Raw genomic sequence first — 26,524 nt, 5'->3', positions numbered from 1 at the left:
TTTATCTGGATCTAATTAGCCAACTTGTCCCATCTCCCTTTTGGACTAATCTCTCATGTGAGATCTAGATATAGCACTTACTGAAGTCCATGTAAACCACATGTACTCCATTGCTCTTGTCAATATGCTTTGTTAGCTCCCTGTAAATTCCGTCATTTTGGTCAGTTAATGACTATTTCTGATTAGTTCCAAGTAACTTTAATCAGTTTTCCAATAACTTTCCTATACTGAGGTTAGGCTCACAGGTCTGTAATTTCCAGGATTTTCACTGTTGCCTTCCTTAAAAAGTTGGTTAGACCATATTTGGAGCCTTATGTACAATTCTGTTTGCCATGTTATAAGGAAGAGAAGGTTCAGAAAAGGTTCACAGGGACATTGCCAGGACTGAAGGAATGAGTTATGAGGTGAGATTGGAAAGGCTGCGACTGATGGGGCAAAGGAGGCTAAGTGTAACTTTGTAGTGAATTATAAAATCTTGGGTGGAATAGATAAGGTCAATTTTTTTTTACCAGGATAGAGTCTAAAATGAGAGGGTATAGGACAGTGGTTCTCAACCTTTTTTTTTCCCCACTCACATACCATTTTAAGTAATTCCTTACTTACCACTAAGTATGGTTAGTAAGGGATTACTTAAGGTGGTATGTGAGTGGGGGGAAAAAAAAGTTGAGAACGATTGGTATCGAATTAAGATAAAAGGGAAAAGATTGAAAGTGGATCTGAGGGGAAACTTTTTCCACACTGAGAGTGGTGGGTACATGGAACGGATTGCTGGAAGAAGTGATAAAACTAGGTACAATTACAACACTTAAAAGACATTTGTACAGGTTCATGGATAGGAAAGATTTAGATCAGTAGTTTTCAACCTTTTCCCCACTTACGTACCACCTTAAATAATCCCTTACTAACCACAGAACACCTATGGCATCCTAAGCCATAGGTGCTCTGTGATTCTTAAGATATTTCTTGAGATGGTATGTGCATGGGGAGAAAAACGGTTCAGAACCAATGTTTTAGAGGGATATGAGCCAAATACAGGCAAAAATACAGGTTAAATCAGCATCTTGGTTGATATGGACAAAGAATCAGAATTTAATGAACATGTCACAAAATTTGTTGTTTTGCAGTGGCATCACAGAGCAAACATTTACAGTATATAAATAACCTTACAAAATAAATAAAAATAGTGCAACAAAAAGAAAAAAAATCAAAGTAAGGTAGTGTCTATGGTTCAAGCTGTCCTTGTGCGGTTGAGTGCTCATCTTTAGGCTCCTGTACCTTGGCCTGGATAGTGGGGGTCCTTGAGAATAGAGGCTGCTTTCTTAAGACACCACCAGTTGTAGATGTTCTCGATAGAATGAAGACTGAAGCCCGTGATGTCACAGGCTGAGTTAACCACCTTCTGGAGTTTTTCCTTGTCCTGACCATTGGCACCTCTGTACCACACAGTGATGCAACCAGCCAGAATGCTCTCCAAAGTACTCCAAAGTAGAAGTTTTCAAGTATTCGTTAACATAAATATAAGACACACAAGAGCCTGTTTACATGCCATTTAACCATACAACTCTATTTTCAGTTACAGTTTTCCAGTCGTTGGTTACCTCACTTGTGGACACAAGCATGTAAAAATCTCCTCTGGAGCATCAACAGTCTCTGCCCTTTTGTCCCTTACCATCTTGTGATAAACCTCATCTGATCCTGGGGGTGTATTGATCTTTGAGCCCATGAAAGGCATCAAATACCTCCTCTTTATTTGTGGAGACTTATACTAAAATTTCACCTTTCCCTTCACTGAGTTCTCCAACTGCAAATTCTATTTCCTTTGTGAATACTGATGAAAAGTGTTCATTTAGACATTTTGGCTCTACACAGGTTCCCCATGTCCTTTAAAGACCTTTATTCTTTCCATGGTTATTCTTTTGTCTTTAATACACATAAAATACCTTGGATTTACCTTGACTCTATCTACCCTTATTATTTTGTGTTCTTTGCCTTTTTATGGTGTTGTCAGCCCTTCCCATCTTTAGTTCTCTATACCTGCTATATATTTTTATCTCGTCATTCAATCTTCGATATCCCTTGACATCTATGGTCCTGTACTTGGGAAATGAGGAGTTTTATGTCAATGATCTGAAAACTGGAAGCAGATTTTAAAAAAATCCTTTCTACATTTTATAAATTCTTTAGAATAAACCCTCTCTTCAACTCTTAGATTTGGTCGCTGCGTTCGAATAGCTTGGGAGAATGCTTACACACAATAAGGACAGAAGATCGAGTTTGGTCAATCGCCATTAACCCTGCACTGAGGTACGCTGAAGTTCTCCTTTAATTATGTCCAGTCCTGTTGTGGCAGGAGTGTTCATTTCTGGAACAGTCAGGATAATTTGTGTAATGTTATCTTGCATATCTCCATCATACTAAAATTCTTCTATTGGGTTGTCTTGTGAGGAAAGGACGTGGATAAAAGGGAATGTGGAGATCTGGTTATCATCTGATCGACCCGATCTTACTAAATACTAAGTACTCTCGAGGGTCTGAGTAGCCTACACCTGCTCCTCATTTGTGGTTTAATAAATTTTATCACTTCTTCTTGACTGTTTTGACTCCCTTATTGTGACATTTCTGTCAACATCTTAGTAATCCATTTTATTGAATGCAATTTTCCCCTTTAATTAAAATAATGAATTTTATTCAGGCCATTGCATATGGAAATTTTGTAGTAGTTTGAACAAAATTCAAAATTTTAATAACTTCATTTTTTCCCAAAAGCTTGGGCAAAACCTGATATTTTGCCCAGAGTCTGTGAGCTGTTTAAACAGTAAAATTGTGTATATGCCAAGAAGCATATTTTTCATCCCTCCTCAGTACCTTTCTATGACTTGCAGAAAGAGAAAGACGTCGTCATAGGTGTAAGTATGTTGTGATGTTTCTATAACTAAAGTGCTTTATATTGTAAGCAGCATTTATAATAAATTCTATAAATAAGATCGTATTTCTAGATTACAGAAATTAATTGGATAGAAAATTTCTGTTTTGCCAATCCCTGTGGATTCATCTCCTCTTGTTATCTCCCTTTCTGCCAAAGGAATGAACCATGGAACAATTCAGCACAGAAAGCAGACCCTTCAGCCCTTCTAGTCTGTGCCAAACTATTATTCTGCCTAGTCCCACTGACCTGCACCCAGTCCATACCCTTCCCATCAATGTACCTGTCCAAATTTTACTTAAATGTTAAAATTGAGCCCACATTCACCACTTCAGCTGGCAGTTGAATGCTTCTCCTCTGTCTTCTTTTATAAGCCATGATAATTTAAACCAGGGGTGGCCAACCTTTTTAATTTTTAATTTAGACATACAGCATGGTAACAGGCCATTTCAGTCCATGAGAATGTACCAGGATTGTAGGTTAGTTGGTCAGCACAAAATTTGTGGAGTCAGGCAGGGTTTCTCTCGCTCGTGTCTTGTTTGTGTGCTGCATAGAGTTTAGAATTCAGAATCAGAATTTATTGTCACAAACACGATACAAAATTTGTTGTTTTATGCCAGATTACAGTACAAATGTTGCTATAAACTAAATAATTAGTGCAAAAGAAGAGAAAGTGAAGTACACTCTGTGGTTCGTTGTCCATTCTGAAATCTGATGGCAGAGGCAAAGAAGCTGTTTTTATGCCACTGGGTGTTCAACTTCAGGAACTTGTACCTCTTTCCTAATGGTAGCACTGTGAAGAGGACATGGCCTGGGTGATGGGGGTCATTGAGGATAGAGGCTGCTTTCTTAAGACTCTGTCACTTATAAGTCCTTGATGGAATGAAGACTGATGCCCATGATGGCAGTGGCTGAGTTCACAACTCTCAGTAGTTTTTTTTTCCTGTCCTATCCTGTGCAACCAGTCAGAATGCTCTCCACGGTACACCTGTAGAAATTTTCAAGTGCCTTTGGTGACATACCAAATCTCCTCACGAAGTATAGCCACTGGCGAGCCTTCTTTGTGAATGCATCGACTTGGAGGCCTCAAGACAGATCTCTAGAGACATTGACAACCAGGAATTTGAAGTTATTAATCCTTTCCACTGCTGACCGATGAGGACTGGTTCGTGTTCTCCTGATTTTCCCCCTCTTGAAGCCCACAATCAGCTCCATAATTTTGGTAACACTGAGTACAAAGTTGTTTTTCTGGCACAACTCAACTAGCTGATCCTCAACTAGCTGATCCATCTCCCTCCTTGTATGCTTCCTCATTGCCATCTGTGATTCTGCCGACAACCATGGTGACATCTGCAAATTTATAGATACGATTTGAATTATACCTAGCCACACAAACATGGGCAGAGAGCAACTAGAGCAATGGGCTAAGCACCGTGCACACAAAACTTTGCCTCTTGCAGAAGAGCTATTTAGGATCCTGGATTGGTAGAGGGAGGAGCTGCAAGACCTCACATTCAAACTTGGTACCCTGTTCCCTCTGTCTCCCAATATCCTTTGATCTCTCTGGCCATTAGAACATCTAATCCCTTGGCAAAAAAAGTTTAACTGATACTAATGCTCTCCTTGGGCAGCTCTATTCTGTGAGAAGAGTTTAAAACCTATCTTTCTGCTTATCTCTTGACCCAGTGGATAGTTGAATACAAAATAACAATATGTTTGGGTGCTTTGTAAGAGGATCTTACCAGTTACATTGGTCTGGTTAACTGATAATGTTCCTCTCCACTAACTGCACTTCAATTTCAGGAGATTAAGCTCTTAATCTAAAATTATATTTTGGCGTGACAATGCAGAAATACTACATTGTTGGAGTTAAATCAAGACCTTACCTCTTTGCTGGATTCTGAAGAGCCATAGCAGTATTCCAGCCTTAACCAGCTGCCCCTTCTGATGATGCTGTTTGTGGGATATTGCTGTGCATTAGAACAGCTTTTGCTCTTGATTTTGCTCTTGATAATTTCATTTTCTGTCAAGAGTTTTGGAATATTTGCAAGAGGCGAGAATAAATGGAAGTTTTTAATAAGGATTTTGGATTAATATTGGACACAATGCATTCAAGATGGCATCTGAGTCAGGGAGAATGAGGAACATGCTGTGAATTCATGCTGTCGGTGGATTAAGGAAAACAGTTAAAATTTCAGGTGTGAATGCTGCATCTAAGTGGTTCACCTTCTCTCTCCATGGACCTGTCTAACCATCTTATGTGCTTCTCTCACCTTCTGGTCTTATTTTGGACATTGAGCACCATAAAGGGTGCTTTGCTTTCCACTTGCCTGAAACATGTATGCTGCTGTGCTGTGACTAAGGTTGCAAAGCAAGTAAATCCAAAATAAATTTTTTAAACTACCCTTTGTTCATTGAATTAATGCCTGAGGTGAGGATTACAAAACATTTTGAGAGGTGCTTTGGTACAATTGTCTTTTGAAAGTACTAATTTCTTCAAACATATCACTGAATTTACTTTTGTTATTAATTTGAATGTGGAAACATCTGAAGGACAGAGTTAAATAATGTTATTGCTGGATTTGTATGCTCAATACTTGCTGCTGATCTGATCGTTTGTTCTATACCTTTTTAATGAACAGCAGATGAAAGGTGGCTGACACACGTACTCGATCAGCCATGTTAAGGAGTGTCCCAAATGGGATTGTGTGCAAAGATAACAGCACACGCTTGACAGCAGTAAATCTGGGTTTCTCCAGCACCCTGCTCTGATCATCTGCATCACTGCCTTATGCAGGCAGTAACCCACTCTGTCCATATTCTCCTTCTAAGAAGTTGCACCTCGGGGTGGGGAAGGAGAGTGGTGATGGTGATGAGACAAGAAGAATAGAAAAGAGGAGAGAAAGAGAAGGAGAAGTAGGTTGAGGGGGATAGGCAGTAGGGAGTAAAGGAATCAGATGTGGCAATGAGAACTGGTAGACAGGTTGAGTGAGAGGAACCATCAGACAGATGTGAGCAAAGCTGTCTGCCTTCTCCACACCTGACCTGACCTCCCTCCCGCATTTGGAGGTGTGTGTGTGTGTGTGTGTGTGTGTGTGTGAGTGTGAGTGTGTGTGTGTGTGTGTGTGTGTGTGTGTGTGTGTGTGTGTGAGTGAGTGAGCACAACTGTGAGTTCACTAGACTAGAGAGATCCACAAGAACCTAATAATCTCCAAGCTAAAGATGCCTACTTCATCTCCTGCTTGACTTTTCCGTTACCCACCACCCCACCCCATCATCGCCACACAGTGGCTAAATATTATATTTTCTGTAGCAATTTGCTAAGTCATCTTTAACTGCATTTTCTAAACAAGCACCAGTTATAAGACCATAAGAATGAGAAGCTGAAATAGGCCATTCAGCCCATCAAATCTATTCCACAATTTAATCATGAGCTGATTCATTTTTCCACTCAGCCCCACTGCTCAGCATTCTCTCCATAAACTGATGTCCTGGCTAATCAAGAACCTATCAACCTCTGCCTTAAATACACCCAATGACCTGGGCTCCACAACCACTCATGGCAACATATTCCACAGGTTTATCCCTTCTACTGAAGAAATTCCTCCACATCTCTGTTCTAAGCAGATGCCCTTTAATCCTAAAGTTGTGCCCTCTTGTCCTAGACTCTCCACATGGGAAACAACCTTTCTACATCTACTCTGTCCTCACCTTTCAACATTGAAAATGTTCCAATGAGATTTCTCCCTCATTCTCCTACACTCTCCTAAACTCCAATGAGTATATGCCAAGAGCTGTCAAATGTTCCTCATATGATGACCCTTTCATTCCTGGAATCATCCCTTGTGAATCTCCTCTGAACCCTCTCCAACGTCAGCACATCCTTTCTTAAATAAGGATTTAAACTGCTCGTAATACTCCAAGTGGAGGTCTCACCAGTGCCTTATAAACCCTTAAGATCACATTATGATCTGCAGGAACAGGAACGGCAGGTTTATAGAATCACCAGTTCCTCCAAACAGAGCCTTTTGTTTCCCTTTTCTCTGCCAGCATCCCAACATTAATTATTGACCCTTAATTGTCCATGGTTCAAAATGCAGAAACTTTACCTCATGTATTCAATGGTTTGAGAAGGCAGTCCTAAGCAACCTCTTATGGAACAATTAGGGATTGAGCAATAAATTGTTTTATTTTCATCCTGATTCCCCTTTTCTGTGTGAATTCATAGCAATCCAGAGATGATGCAGTATTCATCTCCTGTAGAGGGACAGTGAGATTGTTGATCCATGCTGCATCTTTCCCAGGAGTTTGATTGCACATTCTAAAGGGAGATTTACTCTATATCTAACCCATAGGGGTGTGAGCAACAGAATAGTGTAATTATTATTCATTAAAAAAATGTAAACCACCTACTTAGAAGCCTAATAGCCAGAATATGCTTGAGATTGTCTGATCTTGGAAGCTAAGCGGGCTCAGGCCTGGTCAGTACTTGGAGGGGAGAATGCCTAGGAACACCAGGTGCTGTAGGTTTCTGTGAGGGGTGCCGGACAAAATGGCAACTCTGTCTGCCTTAAGATAGACAAAAGTTGAAGAATTTCATGTATGTTACATTCTAAATGTAGTATTATGTGACAGCAGTGGAACCATTTTCCACAGAAGCATGTCATTTCATTACTGATCTGTGATATCTTATCGTATGATGCATCACTGGACACTTCTGGTTTTCTTGATGCTTGCTTTCTTTCCAGTTCTGTGGATTCTGAGAGGCTTGATGAGGCCAATGTAGAACCTACAGACATTGCCATAGCTGGAACAGGCAGTGCTTTACAGGGTGTTGGAAAAGGTGGATAGTTTGGGAAGTTCTACCATTTATACCTGCTCTCCATATTTTCCCACAATAGAGACCACAAGAGCCTGGTGTCTTTTTGAATGTTCTTTATTGACTGAAGCAATCATAGGCCATGGAATACTATGTATTGGTGAGGGTGTGACTTTTATCCAAGGATATTTCAGAATGTCCTTGAAGAGTTTTTCTTATCCTTGTGGAAATTTTTTGCCATACCAAAGATGAGAGAAAAATGTCTTCTTGTGGTGTGATGACCCAGCCACCGGAGTAGATTGAGCACGATGAGAGCCACATTTCTGGGGGAATAGCTCTAGGAGAAGCCACTCATGTTGGTGATATCATTTGAAAAATTTTGGCACTTCTCCAGTGCTTGGACATGCCTGCTGCAACCTGTCCACATTTCTAAAGCATGCATTATGGAGAAGATCACAGCTGCTTGTCTTCAGTTTGCAGCCCTAATGTTTCCGATGATGCGTAGGAAACAAAGTAAATCAGCTGGGAAGGTGGACCCAGGAGTGACAAATGAAATTTAACTCGGACAAGGGCGAGATGCTTCACTTCAGTAAGTCAAACCAGTAAATGGCAGGGCCCTGAAGAGTGGTCCTAGGGGTACAGTTGCATGAAATGCTGCTGTCCATTTCACTCCATGGATGCTGCTTGATCTACTGAGTCCCTCCAGATTCTATTGGTTTAATGAAGATTCCAGCATCTGCAGTTTCTTGAGTTTCTCTATCCTTCTCCTGTTTCTTTGTCTTATGGTGATATGTAGAAAGGGAAGGTTTACAAAGCAGGAAAAAATATTTAGATGGATCAGTCAGATGGAAAAGAAGTATTAAATGACCAAGAGAACTGTGCAAGGTACTTTGCTTGGAAAAACTTAACAAAGCAGGGGAAGAACGAATGGGTGTTGATTAACATGAAGAAATATGGGCTCCTTGGAGTGCATATCCACCCTTTTTGAGAAGTAGAAGATGAGGCGGCACAGTTGGCGTCGTGGTTAGCACACCTTTAGAGCACCAGCAATCAGGACGGGACTGGGGTTCGAATCCTGTGCTGTCTGTAAAGAGTTTGTATGTTCTCCCCATGTCTGTGTGGGTTTTCTCCGGGGCTCCGGTTTCCTCCCTCCGTTTAAAGCATACTTGGGGTGTAGGTTAATGGGGTGTAAATTGGGCGGCATGGACGCGTGGGCCAAAATGGCCTTTTACCATGCTTTATGTCTACATTTAAAATTTAATTTAAATTTAAAATCAATGAGGTTATTAAAAAGGCATTTGGAAAATTTCCTTATTAACCGAAGGACAGATATGAGAACAAAGAGATTATACGAGAATAGACAAATAAAATACTGCAGATACTGGAAATATTCTGAAGGTCAAACAGCATCTGGAAGAGTTAACATTTCAGGTTGGTGACATTTCATCAGAACGGTTATTTATCTGAAATATTAACTGTTTCCTTCACGATAGACATTGCTCAGCTACTAACTATTTCCAGCAGTTTCTGTATTTATTTGAGGTTTTGATGGGAGGTAGATGCAATGCCAGTGAGTACAGCTTGAGTGTTACATACATTTCTAGTCACAACATTACAAGAAAGATCTGATTGCACTGGAGAAGGGCAGAGGAATTTTATGGGGATGTTGTCAGGCAAAGTTGGATAAAATTAGGCTTATCTTTTGTTTATGTGGGAAATCTAAAATAAAAACAGAAAATGCACATAATACTCAGGCCATATCTACTGTTTCACATTGAAGACAGTTTGTCAGAACTGAGCTGAGGTGTATAAAGTTATAAAAACTCCCAACAGAATAAATAGGAAGGTTGTGTTTCCCTTAGTTGGGCCTTCAATGTAAAGTAATTGCTGGAAGTATCTGAGAGGAGGGAGAGAAACTGCTTTCACTCAAGGGGTTGTGGTGAGCTGGAATTTACTGCTTGAAAGGTGATAAAACATAAGATGTCACAGAATTTGAAGTATTTGAATGTGTTGCTGAAGAGCAATGACTACAAGGCTGTGGACCCAGTGCTGGAACAAGGGATTAGAAATGGGCAAGGATACATTGGGCCAAAGGACTTCAAAATGATTCTATAGCCTTTGATTGCTTCACTAACTTGGTAACGGAGCATGTTTCAATAAATCTTATTTGGTTCCTTGGCCCACTTTCCAAGTTCATCTCGATCCTGTTGTAATCTTGGATAACCTGATTTAGACACAGTAGCAGTTACAATCAACATTGAGATAATGAAGGTGATCAGTCAATCAGGCATTTAGTTTTTTGTTTGAGTGATACATATCACCCAGGATATCAAATAGAACGTCTGTTCTCTTTGGAATAGTGCCAAAAGATCTTTTACAACTGCCTGAGAGAACAGACTGGGCTTCAGCTTAGTATCTCTTCTGAAAAGCACCACTCCTTCAGTACTGCACTGGATTGTCAACCTAGATCTTGTTCTCAAGACTCTTAAGGATGAATCTTTTAGAAGCAAAGGGTGATGTGATGCCTTAATTTGTCAGAGCATTGAGTACAGGAGCAGTGACACCATATGGTAACTGTGTAAGATGATAACGAGACCACACTTGGACCGTTGCATACAGTTTTGGTCACCCTGCTTCAGATAACCTAACTTGTATAGATATTTGAAGTTGGTGATAATACAGGTATTTAAGCAGATATTAAAAGAGCAAAATGTATCTTCCTCTGGAAAGGGCCAAGCATGAGCCTAATATGGTAATTAAGTGTGAAGTTAAAAAGAAAATCAGAGTTATTGCATTTTCATTGTTGATTATCCTTTAATTCTTCTGGTCTGAGCATTAAAGGGATAGTAAGTGAGCAGACTGCCAACAGGAGAGCATTGACCATCACAAATTCACGTGGTCCATTTCCAGCAACACTCTCCCTTTTCTCAGTCTCTCTGTCTGCATCTCAAGAGTCATACTCTCTATATACATCTTCTGCAAACCCACCAGCTCCCACAGTTTCCTTGACTGCATCTCTTCACATCAACCCCTGTAAGGGTTCCATTCCTTTTTCCTCATTTCCTTTGTTTTCATCACATCTGCTCCCAGGATAAAGTCTTCATTCCAGAACATCTGAGATATCCTCCTTCAAAAAACCTCTACGGCCATCAACTTGGCCCTTACCCATATCTGTCCTAGCCCCTCTGCCCCTAGATGCCAAAGGACAGGATTTCCCTGTCCACTCTTAACACCACACCAGCCTTCGCATCCAACATATTATCCACTGCAATTTCTGTTAGCTACAACATTATCCCACCACCATATCTTCCCCTCTCCTCTCCGCAAAGCCACTGCCTCTGTGACTCCTTCACCCTTCCCACTAATCAGTCCCTCAGCACCTATCCCTGTGACTGCAGGAAATGCTACAATTGCACCCACATTTCCTCCCTCACAACCATTTGGGGTCACAAATAGTTTTTTTCCAAGTGAAGCAACATTTCATATGAATCTGCAGGAGTCATTTCCTGCATCCAGTGTTCCTGTGGTGGTCACCTCTACTGCGGAGAGACTAGACGCAGACTCTGAGATCGTTTCGTTAAACACCTTCTCTCTGCCTGCTGCAATAGCGAAGACCTTCTAGCGGCCACCGTGCCTCATTCACACATCAACACGTCTGTCCATGGTCATATGCACTGCTAAATCGAGGCCCATTAGACCCCTCCCCATCTCTCCCTCTTACCCTATCCCTCTTCTCCTTTGTCTCCTTCCCTCCAACTCCCCACCCCTTCCCTCTCCTACCACACCCCTCCCTCTATCACCTCAGCCTTTTTCTCTTCTGCCCTCCCACCATTAACCACCTATGACCTCTTTCCTGTTGGCCTGTGTTCATCCCCCTGCCCCTGTCCTCCAGCCCCTATCATTTTATTCAAAGGCCTGTCTGCTTTCTGCTCATTCCTTGACAAAGGGTTCATGTGAGGTAAAGGTAAATATTCCATTATTCTCACATAGTACTACATTTAGAATGTAACATGCATGAAATTCTTTAACATTTGTCTACCATAGTATCCCTTTGCTTCCTATAGATGCTGCGTTACCTGCTGAAGTTCTCCAGCCCTTTCTTGTATTGCCTCTCATGCCTTCTATCTTTCTTTTCTTAATCTGTTCAATGCTTTATTTGTCTAGCTGCTGTTATTTCCTTTCACATCTTTCTCTCTCCTGTTTTCTCTTGGTTCCCTTTTCCTCCTCCTCTCATTTTTCTCCCTCATTCCTTTTATTTCTCAATCCTTTTTGTCTCCCATTCCCTTCTCTTTCTGTTCCCTTTCCTGCTTCCCATTTCTTGGAGCCTTAGTTCTCCTCTCTCCATATTTTCTCTACATGATATTAATCTTTGTATCCCCCTCTCTTTATTGTGGCTTCCATGTCTCTATCTCCATTTTTTAAAATCTCCCTCCCTTAGTTCTGTCTTCATTTACCCTTTCAATTCCTTGTTCTTTTTACTCTGTAGTGTATATTTACCATGCTATCCCCCATTATACTCTATTTCCTTTCCCCTATTTGCACTTTTCTTCACATTGGCCTTCGCTTTTGTTTCTTTGTCTCTGTGCTTTTCAGAACCTTTGTCTTTCAGCCCCTCTTCCCTTCCGCATTCTGAAGCTGAACATTTTATTCCTTCCACACTTATTTTGTCAAAATATTGTACCATTTGCTATTTCCCCTTTTTTGCCATTTCCAAGAGGGTGAGGGGGATCTTTTTGATGTGCACTGCCACCCAGCTGGCTGCTTTGAAGCAGTCACCCATTTTATTAGGTACGGCGCCACTTTATGTCTTTCTGATCTTTCTCTCTTTGGCTCAACTTCTCTTCATTGCAGAGCCGGTATCAGAAGCGATTAAACAGCTCGTTAATTCTTCAATATGATGGTTGATATATTAGAGCAGAACAAAGCCAGACCTGTCAGATAACAGACACCTTTACACATTACAGTGGTGCCGTGGGTTAATTGAAGTTTTCCCTGGATAATGGTGTCAAGATGTAGGTTAAGAGATTTTTTTTTAAAATGAAAATGCCCATTCTTGTGTGAATATATCCATTAGTTTGATCTTTCAGAAAGGCGGGAATAAGAATATTAGCTGCTATTGATGTGATGACAGTGTCTTTACAGGTGTCATTGGGCACTGGTGAATTTTGGAAGATTTTCATACATGGTTGAAGCAGAGAGAATAACCAGCAGTAGCTGAAATATCGCTCGAGTTCTCCCGATAGATCTTTTACACACTGGCTATGTACTGTATGTGTTCCTGGGCTTGATACCCTCTGTAGTTCAATAGACTGTTAAGAATCATTATCACTCGCATAAACATGGCACTTTGACAAGGTGTCCAATGGCTGAAGACATTGCTCTTCTTTAGCACAAACCAACGAGCGAAAGCCCAGGACATTATGGGTAAAACTCTCCCCGTCATCGAAAACATCTACAGGGAACTCTTGATTGCAGCAACAATCAAGAAACTGGGTAGTGACCCATCAGATGCTCTGCTCAATGCTACCATCAGGAAAGAGGTATAGGTCCCACAAGATTTGTGCCATAAGGTTCAAGAACAGCTGCTCCCCCTCCACCATCAGACTCCTCAACAACAAACTCAATCAGGGACTCATTTAAGGACTCTTGTGCACTTTTTTTGATTTTTTTTTTCCTCCCTGTATTGCACAGTTTGTTTACATTCATTTATCTGTTTACATGTGTGCATTGAGTCTTTTTTTTGCACTGCCAATAAATGGTAATTCTGCCTCACCTGCAAGAAAAATAATCTCAGGGTTATATGTGATGTTCTGTATGTACTCTCACAATAAATCTGAATCTGAGAGTGCAATGGCTGCAGGAGCAAAGAAGAGAAAGCTGGGGTATCACTGATGTGTTGGCTGGACAGTTTTTCCTTCCTCCCTCTCATTGATCTGCAACATTGAGAAGGAGAGGTTCACCTGGACTTCAGCAATTCTAATCAACCTCTTGCTGGAATTCTGGATGCTGAAATGAGTAGCTTGGGAGTGACCACACCTCTGACAGATAATGTGGTTGGTCAAATACGTGGATCTTCTTTCTGGTGCCAAAGGTGAAGTTGGGAGATGGGTGGTTTGCAGTTATAGTTGGTAGAAAGAGGTGAGTGAGGAGGGAAAGAATGACTCTGTGATTACATCCAAGTTTCTCAAGGTTAGAAGGGGAAACATATGGATGTTGACGTGTGTGGCTGCTCCTTTAAGAATCGCCCGAGTAATGCACAAAAGCAAGAGTTCAAAGATAACTTCACAGTGGTGCAAGCTGCGTGCCGCCGTGGCAGCTTTTCAATGGAGACAATGGGGCAGTGACGGGTTAAGAGGGAAATTAGAGGGTTTGGAAGGTTTTTTCCAGGGAGGGGGTGAAAGGTTAAAAAACGGCCCTTTGTTCCAGCTCTAATTCTGAGGAACATGCTCTCCAAACAAATCATACAGGTCGGATGCTTTTGTTACCACTTTTACTGATTGATCTTTTACAAGTTTACTTTTCTGTTTAATGCATGTCTTTTGAAATTCTATGCAGTCTTGTTATGTAAGGTGTCTGCCTATTGACTGAGTCTGTGGGCAGTAAGGCTGTGCACCCAGCTTCAGGCATGAGGTGTAAGAGACTGATTTTTGTTTTCCTCAATTCTCTCCTGCTGAATGCACTGATGCCTGGCTGGAGCACATTCCAGTTATTTCCCACTCTTTCTTATCCCGATTTGATATTCCTGCACCTCTACTTCATCAGGAAGAGCACAGGCTTTCACTGTCACTCTGTGGTGATCTGGAAATGTTCCTGTTTCAAGATCCAAAATTCCTTTATTATCATGCATTAAAAACCCTGCACTATTACACAGAATTTGCTTTCGTCTGCCGTAAGGCAGACAGATTTGCTGTTGGCAGAAATTGACTGAAGTGCCTCTTTGTCAGAGAAAGAGAAGTAAAAGAGAGTCGCATCAGAATCACTGAGTATCTATGGATTCACCTCAACACCCCTAACACCTGCCTAAATTAATAGTACTGGGAGTGTAGGAGGCTCTGACCTCTGTCGTATCATGTGGGTAGTTGTTACTTCAGTCACAGCCCGTAAAATAAAGGGTAGTGGTGTTGGACTATGTTATTACATCACCTATTGGATGGGGGGAATTTTTCTTGTTCTTGTATAGTTACAAGTATATAAGTATATTCTGAATCAATATTTTCACTTGTTTTCTTTTGCCGGAGGAGAGGTGTTTAAGCATCCTGCGTCTTTTATGATAAAATTAAGGGAGGAAGATTTACAGGCAGAGGCGGAAGTAATATTAAAATAGGAATATGGGTAATATGGTTAATTTTTTTGGTTTAAGTGAGACCATGAAGAGGAAAAAGGTATTTTCATACCTACAAAAAAAGATGGGTGTAGATATAGCTTCTTGTAAGAAACTCATTTAACACAAAGAATATTTGAAATTAAAGAGAGACTGGGTTGGATGCATAGCAGCTTCCTTTTTCAATTCTAATGCAAGAGGAGTGGCTATTTTGGTTAAAAAGAATATACCAATTAAAATACACATACAGTGATGGATCCTGCTGGAAGGTATGCAATCATACATTGTCAAATATTTTCAGAATTATGGATACTTCTTAATCTTTATGCACCAAATGTAGATAATGAGAGATTTATTCAAGAGATTTTTTTTGAACTCAGAAGAAGAGCATGATAATATTGTAATAGGAGGAGATTTTAATTTTTGCTTAGATCCAATTCTAGATAAAACTGCAAGAGGAACAATAAGAACAAAAGCAGCAAAAGCGACATTGGTTCTAAGGAGAGGTTTGAATTTGATAGATGGTTGGAGAAGAATTCATCCTAGAGAAAGGGACTATTCTTTTTATTTGTACAGACATGATTCTTATTCCAGAATGGACTTATTTTTAATATCTGCTCAGTTACAAGTAGGATACTGGATATGGAATATAAAACGGGAATACTGACAGACTCGAAAAATCGGTATATAGATGGAGATTAAATTCAACATTATTAAAAAGGAAAGATTTTTGTGATTTTTTTTATTAGAAAACAAATTCAGTTGTTTTGTGATACAAATTTAAATTCAGTTGAGAATAAATTTATAATATGGGATACTTTAAAAGCGTATTTGAGAGGATAAATTATAAATTTCACAACTAAAATTAAGAAGGACAATATGCGCTGGGTGGGTCACGTCTCCAGAATGGAGGACCATCGCCTTCCCAAGATCGTGTTATATGGCGAGCTCTCCACTGGCCACCGTGACAGAGGTGCACCAAAGAAAAGGTACAAGGACTGCCTAAAGAAATCTATGGGTGCCTGCCACATTGACCACCGCCAGTGGGCTGATCTCGCCTCAAACCGTGCATCTTGGCGCCTCACAGTTCGGCGGGCAGCAACCTCCTTTGAAGAAGACCGCAGAACCCACCTCACTGACAAAAGGCAAAGGAGGAAAAACCCAACACCCAACCCCAACCAACCAATTTTCCCCTGCAGCCGCTGCAACCGTGTCTGCCTGTCCCGCATCGGACTTGTCAGCCACAAACGAGCCTGCAGCTGACGTGGACTTTTTACCCCCTCCATAAATCTTCGTCCGCGAAGCCAAGCCAAAGAAAAGAAAAGAAAAATAAAAGAATGAAAGAATGGTTGGAGCAAGAGATAACAATACTGGTAAAAGATCTTCAGAAACCCACTTCTGCAGATAAGCAAGATAGGCAATTAATTAATTTAAAAAACTTCAATATAACATATTACAAACTCCTAGAACTGAAAAAATGATTACAAGAACTAAACAAAGCTATTATGAATTGGGAGGATGTGCACATAAAGTACTTGCATGGCAATTGAAATATGAACAGGCTTCAAGAACAATTAATGCATTTAAAAATGATTAAAATATTGTCACCTATAAACCCCGAGAAATAAATGAAACCTTTAAGAACTTTAAGAACTGTATAGTTCAGACTCTTTAAAAGTTGATGATAAAATAGAAAGATATTTATCAAATATAAATTTGCCTACACTAAATTTAGAAGAGCAGACACAAGTGAATGCACGATTTATGCAACTAGAGGTAAGTCAAGCAGTAAGTTCATTACAAAGCAATAAATTGCTGGGGAAAGATGGTTTTCCATCTGAATTTTATAAACAATTTAAAGATGAAATGATCCCTATTTTTATGGAAATGCTGGATCAAGCATCGAGGACTCATACTTTACCAGATTCATTTTCAACAGTGATAATTATTGTGATATCGAAAAAAGATAGAGATCCCTTAAAACCTTTTTATAGGCCAATATCATTGTTGAATGCAGACTATAAAATATGGATAAAGATTTGGCAAACAGAGTTACTAATTTATTGCCTAAATTAATAAATATGGACCAGCCAGGATTTGTTGAGCAGAGGCTGTCAGCAGTGGCTTTAGATGCTGAAAAAATATTTTGATAGATTACAATGGGATTTTTTGATGAGACAAATTTGAGTTTGGTCAAATTTTTATAAATTGGATTAAGGCATTATATAATAGACCCAAAGTGAAAGTATTAACTAATGAACAAATGTCTAATCCTTTTTGTTTGGCAAGATCTAGTAAACAAGGTTGTCCTTTATCCCCAGCTTTGTCTATTTTAGCTATAGAGCAATTGGCTGAGGCAATTAGGAGTGATGTAGAAATAAAGGGGTTTAAGGTTGGTCAAAAGGAGTATAAGTCCATTTGCAGATGATGTCTTGATTTATTTGACTGAACCGGAGACCTCATTATGTAAATTGCATTTAAATCAGGAAGATATGGGAAGATTAAAGGTTATAAGGTAAACTGGGATAAAGGTGAATTTATGCCCCTTACACAAGGAGATTACTCTCTTTATCAAAGGAATACTCAATTTAAATGGCCAAAAGAGGCGATAAAATATTTGGGAATCCAGATAGATAATAATTTAAATAATTTGTAAAAATTTAATTATTTACCATTGCTTAAAAAAGTAGAAGAGTATTTAAAAAATTGGATTACCTTGCCAGTAACATTATATAGGTAGGGTAAATTGCGTTAAGATGAATATTTTTCCGCAGATATAATATCTTTTTCAAACTTTACCAATATTGTTACCAATAAAGCTTTTTCAAGAAATATTAGAAAATTTCTTTGGAAAGGAAAAATGTCAAGAGTATCTATGGAAAAACTAATGAGGAAATATGAATTTGGAGGTCTGCAATGCCCTAAATTTAAGAATTACTAACAGGTGGCTCAATTGAGATTTCTTACTTCTTTATTTGAGGGACTAAGAAAACTGGCATGGGTTAAAATAGAATTGGATAAAATTGGAGAGAATTTAGCAGAATAACATTTATAAATGAGATCCAAAATTAATAACTGGTGCGAAGGAGGCACTTTTGCTTAAACATATGATTAATATTTTGAATAAGCTAAATAATGAATTTGGAATAAAGGATAGTATCTCGCCCAAAATTCCTCTGTTTCAAAATAATCTTATACCTTTTACTAAAGATAATCAATTTATGAACATTTGGTTTCACAATGGTATTAAAGCTGTAGAGGATTGTTTTGAACAAGGTCAATTGATGTCATTTCAACAACTAAGAAATAAATATGGAACTTTGGGAATACACTTCTTTGCAATTTACTGTTGAGAGGATATTTGTAGGAAAAAGTAGGTCCAACTATTCATTTACTGGCTTGTGTGAATTGGAGGTTATAATTAGGAAAGATTATACTAAAGTTTATTTCTGCAATGTATCTTTTACTACAAGCAGGTACTATTTTTTTTAAAAGTTCATAAATCAAAACAGAAATGGCGGGTTGATTTCAATATTATGATTGGTGGGAAAAGATAGGCAGAACTTATGACTGTATGACATATTACAATTGTTGGGTATAGTCCAGTTCAATATAATTATTTACATCAATTGTATTTGATACCTCAAAAACTGCATAAAATGAAATCAGATTTATTAGATAAATGTTTTAGATGTGGTGATGAAATAGAAACCTGCTTACATTCTACTTGGTCATGTTCTAAAATTAGAACTTTTTGGGAAGATTTAGGAACATTTCTAGGACAGATCACTGACACTGCTTTTCCACAAAATCCAGATATATATTTGCTGGGAAATATAGAAGGAACTGGACTGAAATTAAACGTATTATTCCATCAAGTGAAATTTACTAAAATTGCTTTAGCAGTGGCAAGAAAGTATATTGCATTGACCTTGAAATCAGATGTGTATTTAGGTATGGTAAGGTGGCATTCAGAAATTCAGAGCTGTATTCCTTTGGAGAAAATTACTTTTAATTTGAAAATTAAATATATACTTTTTGCACAAATTTGGAGCCTGTATATGCAAAGGTTAGAGATAAATATGTAAAAATATACTTCCAGCCTCAGTAATAATCTTCTTCCCTACAAGTCATCATACATATAAATATTGTAAGATCCCAGCTAATTCACTGTGTGATTCAGAATAATATTATTCTTTCTATATTTCTGCTTTATCTTTATTGTATTTTTTCATATAACTATATTTTCTATCTATTATATAGATATAACTTTTATAGTGGAGGTTAAGGAGGGGAGGGAAGGGTGTCTTAATACTGTGTAATCATTGTATTCTTTAATTAAGCACTGCTTATTTAAAATGTATAATTACATGGTTGAAAATTTAAAATAAAATATTCAAAAAAGGGTTCAGAGGATGGCTACAATTGCTTTCCTCATCTAAAGATCTATAAATGCTACAATAGTTTTTGATTAATAACAAACCCAGTCTGCTGGAGCACCGCAGTAGGTGGATCAGCGTTTGTGTGTGGAAGAGGAGTTATTGACGTTACTAGCTGAAACCTTTCCTTAAGACCAATGCAGAGTTTTGAACTGAAATGTTAATTCTTCCACACACAGATGATGCTTAACCCAGAGTTTCTCCAGTCAATTGTATTTTTGGTCCAGGTTTCAGCATCTGCAGTCTCTTGTATTTCCATTACACTTAGACATTGGTGCGATTTACTTTAGCAAAGCATATTATTCTCAGTAATTTGAGTCAAGTCACTCGTCTTGAGTGCTACTGGTACCACATAACCAATACTACCTGTTGGCGGGGTTGGCGACTAATCTGGCTCCCCAACCAAGCTTGCCTGGTGAGGAGGGTGGCTAGACACCCTGCAGGATGAAAAACAAGTCCTGTCAAAGTGGAATTCATTATCTCAGAGGATCTTTCCTGGACCCAATACACCAATGACATAATGAAGAAAGCATGTCAGCACCTCTACTTCCTCAAGAGTTTGCCAAGGTTTGGTATGACACCAGAAACCCTGGAAAATTTCTAGAGGTGTGGTGGAAAGTGTGTTGACTGGCTGCATCATGGTCTGGTGTGGGAATACCAATAACCCTGAGTATAAATCCCTCCATAATGTAGTGGACATAGCCCAGGACATCACAGGCAAAATCCTCCCCACCATTGAGTACAACTACAGGGAACACTGCTGTCAGAGGGCACCAGCAATTATCAAAGACCCACACAGTCCAGTAAGCGCTCGGTTCTCACTGCTGCCATCAAGAAAGAAATATAGATACCACAAGTCTCGCACCACCAGGTTCAGGAACAGTTGCTACCCCTCCACCATCAGACTCATCAAAGACAAACTCCATCAGAGACTCTTTTAAGGATGCTTACTTGTGTAACTTTATTGATTTTCTTTTTTTCTTTCTGTATTGCACAGTTTGTTTTCATTCGTTATCTGTTTACAGTTCTTTTATTTGTATACAGGTTTACACTGAGTATTACCAATTAGTGGTAATTCTGCCATGCCTGCAGGAAAAAGGAATCTCAGGATAGTGTGATGTCATGTATGTACTCTGACAATAAATATGAATGTGTGTACTGAATTTTGTTGTTTTGCACCACCAGTATTGTGTAGAACAAGGTGCAAAATTATTATAAATTACAATTCTGTAAATAAAAGATTTTTTTTAAATTAGTGCAAAGAGAAGAAAAAATGAGGTACTGTCTAAAGGGTCATTATCTGTTCAGAGATCTGATGGTGGAGGGGATGAAGCTGTTTTTTGTAATATTGAGATGTTTAATGTAATGTCTTCAGGCTTCTATATCTCCTTCCTGATGGTAGCACTGAGAAGAGGACATGGCTGGGTGGTGAGGGTCCTTGACAGCTGCTTTCTTGAGGCCCTGTCTCTTAAAGATGTTGTTAACGGAATGAAGACTAATGCCCATGATGGTGCTGGCTGAGTTTACAACCCTCCGTAGTCTGTCCCTGACCTATGCATTGGCAACTCCATATCAGATGGTGATGCAACCAGAAAGAATACTCTCCAGTAGAAATTTGCAAGTCTTTGGTGACATCTCAATTTCCTTAAACACCTAATAAAATATAGATCTTCAGAAAAGTTCACACCCATGAATCTGAAGTTCTTTACCCTCTCCACTGCTGACCTCTCAATGTGGACAGCTTTGTATTCTGGTCTCCTGTTCCTGAAGCCCACAATCAATTCCTTAGTTTTGCTAACGTTGAGAAACAGCTCCAGTTGGACAGTGACACTGGTAAGTAGTAAAACATTACATGCACCTCGCATCAATAGAAACATTAGCAGGACTAAGAAAGAGTGAGGGAGTTGGACTAATTGGATGGCTTTTGCACAGTGATGAAGGCGCCAGTACAGGAATGGTCTCTGCTGGACAAGTCACATTCACAAATAAGGCTTGTTGCTCGGTCGACTCCAGGTGAGGGAGTGCAAGCAATGGTTCTGGTGACATTTAATTCCTTTAGATTTTGGAATTGGAAACTGCAGTCTCTGATAATAATGAGCAGAATGAAAAGGATGGGTACAATGGCTTTGTACAGATTGTTGTGACCTGAAAATATGTATGTATGTCATGCAAAATTTGGAGGAGGTTACTGAGAAAATTGATGAAAGCAAGGCAGTAGATAAGCTATACATGATTGTTAGCATAGCTTCTAACAACATCCCACTCTGTTGATCCAGACAAATTAGGATCCATGGCATTTGGCGAATGACACAGTCAGCCAAGGAGGCAGGGAGTAGTGGTGGAGGGTTGTTTTACTGGCTGGAGCGTGGTGATTTTTTTTTTACCAGCTGCTCCTAGTGGATTCTTACCTTGCATTCATTCTAACTTTTCTCTTGAGTGATGGAGAGGTTGTCTTGACTGGTGCACAAAGCAAAGTTTTTCATCGTATCTCAGTACTTGACAATAAACAATTCAATTTTCAAAACCAGTGCAGGGGCAGGTGCTGGGACTTTGTTGTTTGTTATATGTGTAAATGACTTGAATGAGAATGTCTATGGTCTGATAAGAAAGTTTATTGACCACAAGAGGATTGGTGGGGTTGTAGGAATCAAGGATTGTTGCCTAAGGATATAGAACATAGGTCAGCTGTAAAATTGAATAGAATCGTGGGTGATAGAATTTAATTCAGAGAAATTAAGTTCTAAATGGATCATCTAATACAATCAGAACATATAAAGTAAGCATCAAGAACCTTTAAGGTGTTGGTGCACAGAGGGCCTTTAGGTGCACGTCATTGCTCTGTAAACCTTTTGACACGTGGTAGTGAAGAAGATGTTTAGCTTGCTTGCCTTCATTGTCAGGCATATTGAGTAGAAATGTTAGGGTGCAAGTTAAAAAGTATGATCTCCAAGGATCTGATCTCTCGATGACTCCCAGTGCTACCTGCCAGTGAGAGTGGAATAGGAGGTCAGAGTGCATGAGCATGTGGCTGAGCAGTGTGAGGGAGAGTTTCAGATTTACGAACAATTGGGATCTCTTCTAGGGCAGAGGTTACCTGTACAAGAGACTGGTTGCACCTGGAGCGCATTGGATGCCCCGCAAAGATCCTCAACATGATTATCCAACTGCGCGAAAACCAACAAGGTCGGGTCAGATACAGCAATGTACTCTCTGAACCCTTCTCCATTAACAATGGCGTGAAGCAAGGCTGTGTTCTCGCACCAACCCTCTTTTCAATCTTCTTCAGTATGATGCTGAACCAAGCCATGAAAGACCTCAACAATGAAGACGCTGTTTACATCCGGTACCGCACGGATGGCAATCTCTTCAATCTGAGGCGCCTGCAAGCTCACACCAAGACACAAGAGCAACTTGTCCGTGAACTACTCTTTGCAGACGATGCCGCTTTAGTTGCCCATTCAGAGCCAGCTCTTCAGCGCTTGACGTCCTGTTTTGCGGAAACTGCCAAAATGTTTGGCCTGGAAGTCAGCCTGAAGAAAACTGAGGTCCTCCATCAGCCAGCTCCCCACCATGACTACCAGCCCCCCCCACATCTCCATCGGGCATACAAAACTCAAAACGGTCAACCAGTTTACCTATCTCGGCTGCACCATTTCATCAGATGCAAGGATCGACAACGAGATAGACAACAGACTCGGCAAGGCAAATAGCGCCTTTGGAAGACTACACAAAAGAGTCTGGAAAAACAACCAACTGAAAAACCTCACAAAGATAAGTGTATACAGAGCTGTTGTCATACCCACACTCCTGTTCAGCTCCGAATCATGGGTCCTCTACCGGCATCACCTACGGCTCCTAGAACGTTTCCACCAGCGTTGTCTCCGCTTCATCCTCAACATTCATTGGAGCGCCTTCATCCCTAACGTCGAAGTACTCGAGATGGCAGAGGCCGACAGCATCGAGTCCACGCTGCTGAAGATCCAGCTGCGCTGGGTGGGTCACGTCTCCAGAATGGAGGACCATCGCCTTCCCAAGATCGTGTTATATGGTGAGCTCTCCACTGGCCACCGTGACAGAGGTGCACCAAAGAAGAGGTACAAGGACTGCCTAAAGAAATCTCTTGGTGCCTGCCACATTGACCACCGCCAGTGGGCTGATATCGCCTCAAACCGTGCATCTTGGCGCCTCACAGTTCGGCGGGCAGCAACCTCCTTTGAAGAAGACCGCAGAGCCCACCTCACTGACAAAAGACAAAGGAGGAAAAACCCAACACCCAACCCCAACCCACCAATTTTCCCCTGCAACCGCTGCAACTGTGTCTGCCTGTCCCGCATCGGACTTGTCAGCCACAAACGAGCCTGCAGCTGATGTGGACATTTACCCCCTCCATAAATCTTCGTCCGTGAAGCCAGGCCAAAGGTAGCATTGAACCAGCCAACTCTACTATCCTAGTCTTCTTTGCCTGTGGTCTTTTTGATAGCTTCCCCCCACCCCGATTCTCTCCCTCGTGTTTTTCCACATTCCCACAGAAATATCTATGCCAGTCATTCAACCTATCCATTTCATTTATCCTACATCATTTAGACACTCTGGGACTTGAGTTACAACATCAGCACTTATATAAATGGCTTTATCAGCCATGTGCTGAAAGGTTTTGAGTTGCTCTTAACCTAATTTATTTTCCCCTAGACGCTTAGGGCAATTGTAGTTCCCTCCTGCACGGAGTTGTTGTCCCAGCTGATGAAGGTGTACTTGGTGCAAAAGCCGGAGCTCCCTTGCTGTGTGTGGCTCGGAGGAGCAATGCAGCATATTTACCAATGAGCCACAGTGAAAGTGCTAGGTTAACAGATGAGAGACCTTCTAGTCCATACAGTGCAGAGTCAAACACCAATCACTCTTCAGACAGGCTCAGCCATTTAATAACACAATGGACAATCTGATTGCAAGCTCAATCTACCCTCCATCTGCTTGGTGAAAATTTTCACACCCTTGGTTATTAAGTATTTATATATCCAATGCAAAAATATTCAAAGACTCTGATGCCACCATCATGAAAGGTAGATAATTCCAAAGACTCCTTTTACTGTGAGGAAAAATTATCACTTCATCATCACCTTAACTAGGCTTCCCTCTTCATTCACAGAGCCATCCTCCCCACCCCCTACCCCCCTTTCCCCCCCCCCCCCCCCATCTTTTGCTGGTGTACCCTCCCTCCTATATCCACTTATTACCTTCTGCCTTTGGGACTGTGCTTCTCTCCTTGCCCCTCCCCTCACCATTTGTACAGGCACCTGCCTACATCTTTTCATACCTTGACGAAAGGCTCAAGCCTGAATCATTGGTTCTGTTTCTTTATCTTTGCTATTATAAAGTGCACTGTTTGACCTGCTGAGTTTCTCCAGCATTGTGCTTTTACTTATTTTTTCACTTTGGCCCCTGGTTGAAAATTGCCAGATAAGAGGAACTATCCTCTCCAATGCCCCTCAGAATGTTGTATTTTGCATTCTCATCCTCCCTCTTCTAAACATTGGCAGATTCAAGTCCAGCCTGTCCAACCTTTGCTCATAACAACTCATCCATTCCTTCTCTGAAGTTGCTTCTGACACATTAACCTCCTTATTTCCTAAAATAAGGAAATCGATATTGCATGCAGCACTTTAGATGTGGCCTTCCCAATACCTTCTATATTGGAATTATAACTTCCTTACTTTTGCATCAATTTCCTTTTGCATTCTGGAGTTAAACAAGAAAGTCTACAGATGCGGGGATCTTGTGCAATACACAAAACTGCTGAGGTCACGCATCATCCATAGAAAGTAAAAGGCGGACATTGTTTTGGGCCTTAGCCCTTCTTTGGGAATCTGGAAAAACAGGTAAACGCCTGAATGAAATGGTGCAGGAAGGATTGATTTGAAATCCTTGCCCCAACCAACTCTCTATTAATAACTGATTCCAGCTGTCATCATTCCTTGTTGAAGTGGCTTCCAGACTTCTCACTCAGTTCATAGAAGCATTGGGTGGTAGACCAACTTTCTGCCAGAATATTTCCAACTCTTCCTTTGTAGTTGCAATTTTTTTCACATTATTCATTTATCCTACTCACTCTGAAGGCCCCATTGGAAACATTCCTCCACCATATTTGCAGGTTGTGCATTGCAGATTCCATCCAAGAACTCCTATTCCTCTTCAGTGACTTCTGGTGTTCGACCACAGAGCCTCCTGTTCTGTGCATTCAGTACCAGAATACCAGAAAATAGAATCCCAGCCCTCCAATCTATCTTAGTAACTGTCGACCTTCATCCAAGGAACCATTTTCTTAAATCTCATTGTGACCTTTTCCATTGCTTCCAAATTCCTTCTGTAAAAGGTGAACATAATTGAATATACTATTTTCAGTTGATAGAGCCCAGAATAATGCCTTGTCAAACCTCTTAATCAACCTGGCCATTACTTTCAATGACTTGTGCACCTTTACCTCCGGGGCTCTCCACTCCTTCACCACATTTAGAACAGCATCTTTCTTATTGCCTCTCTTTATTCTTCCTACCAAATTGCATTTCCTCATCTTCCTCTGCATTAAACTTCATCTGCCATTTGTCTGTTTATTCTACCAGCCTCTTTATATCCTGCCACAATTTATCACTATCCTTTTGCAGTTGACATTAGTGAGAGTTTTTGTGTCATTGTGTTGTGGCTTCCATTCCCAAGTCTATTTCATTAATATAGATTTTATTTTAAAGTAATGGCCCTAACAACAATCCTATTATCCTCCCACCTCAGGTCGAAAAATTATTATTTATTCATCACTCACAGTTGAGAACTTTGTATCATTCTATAAATGACCTTTTCTGCCATGTACATCAACTTTTTCAATGTTTCCAATACTATACATTTTTAACACACTTAGTGACTGAACCAGCTCTTCCTTCATTATTCTTATTGAGGCACCCTCTTATATAGGAGAGACAGATGCAAAATACAAAGTTCCTGCCTTAACTATGCCCACAGCATCCATGGGCACA

General features: G+C 40.2%; 1 protein-coding gene across 2 annotated transcripts in view; it reads left to right on the top strand.

Moving 5' to 3' along the window:
• fbxw4 (F-box and WD repeat domain containing 4) overlaps positions 1 to 26,524 on the top strand; it is a 118,342-nt gene that overhangs the window by 28,047 nt on the left and 63,771 nt on the right. Inside the window, exon 5 of one of the 2 annotated variants that reach the window (XM_069900382.1) lies at positions 2,210 to 2,304. The exons of the other annotated variant lie outside the window; for it this stretch is intronic. Within the exon in view, the coding sequence (XP_069756483.1) occupies positions 2,210 to 2,304 (95 nt within the window). The remainder of the gene's footprint in view (positions 1 to 2,209; positions 2,305 to 26,524) is intronic. 2 annotated transcript variants of the gene reach the window in all.

This window comes from Narcine bancroftii, chromosome 10 (genome assembly GCF_036971445.1).
Source record: "Narcine bancroftii isolate sNarBan1 chromosome 10, sNarBan1.hap1, whole genome shotgun sequence".
Lineage (NCBI taxonomy): Eukaryota > Metazoa > Chordata > Chondrichthyes > Torpediniformes > Narcinidae > Narcine > Narcine bancroftii.
This window is presented reverse-complemented; position numbering and strand designations above follow the sequence as displayed.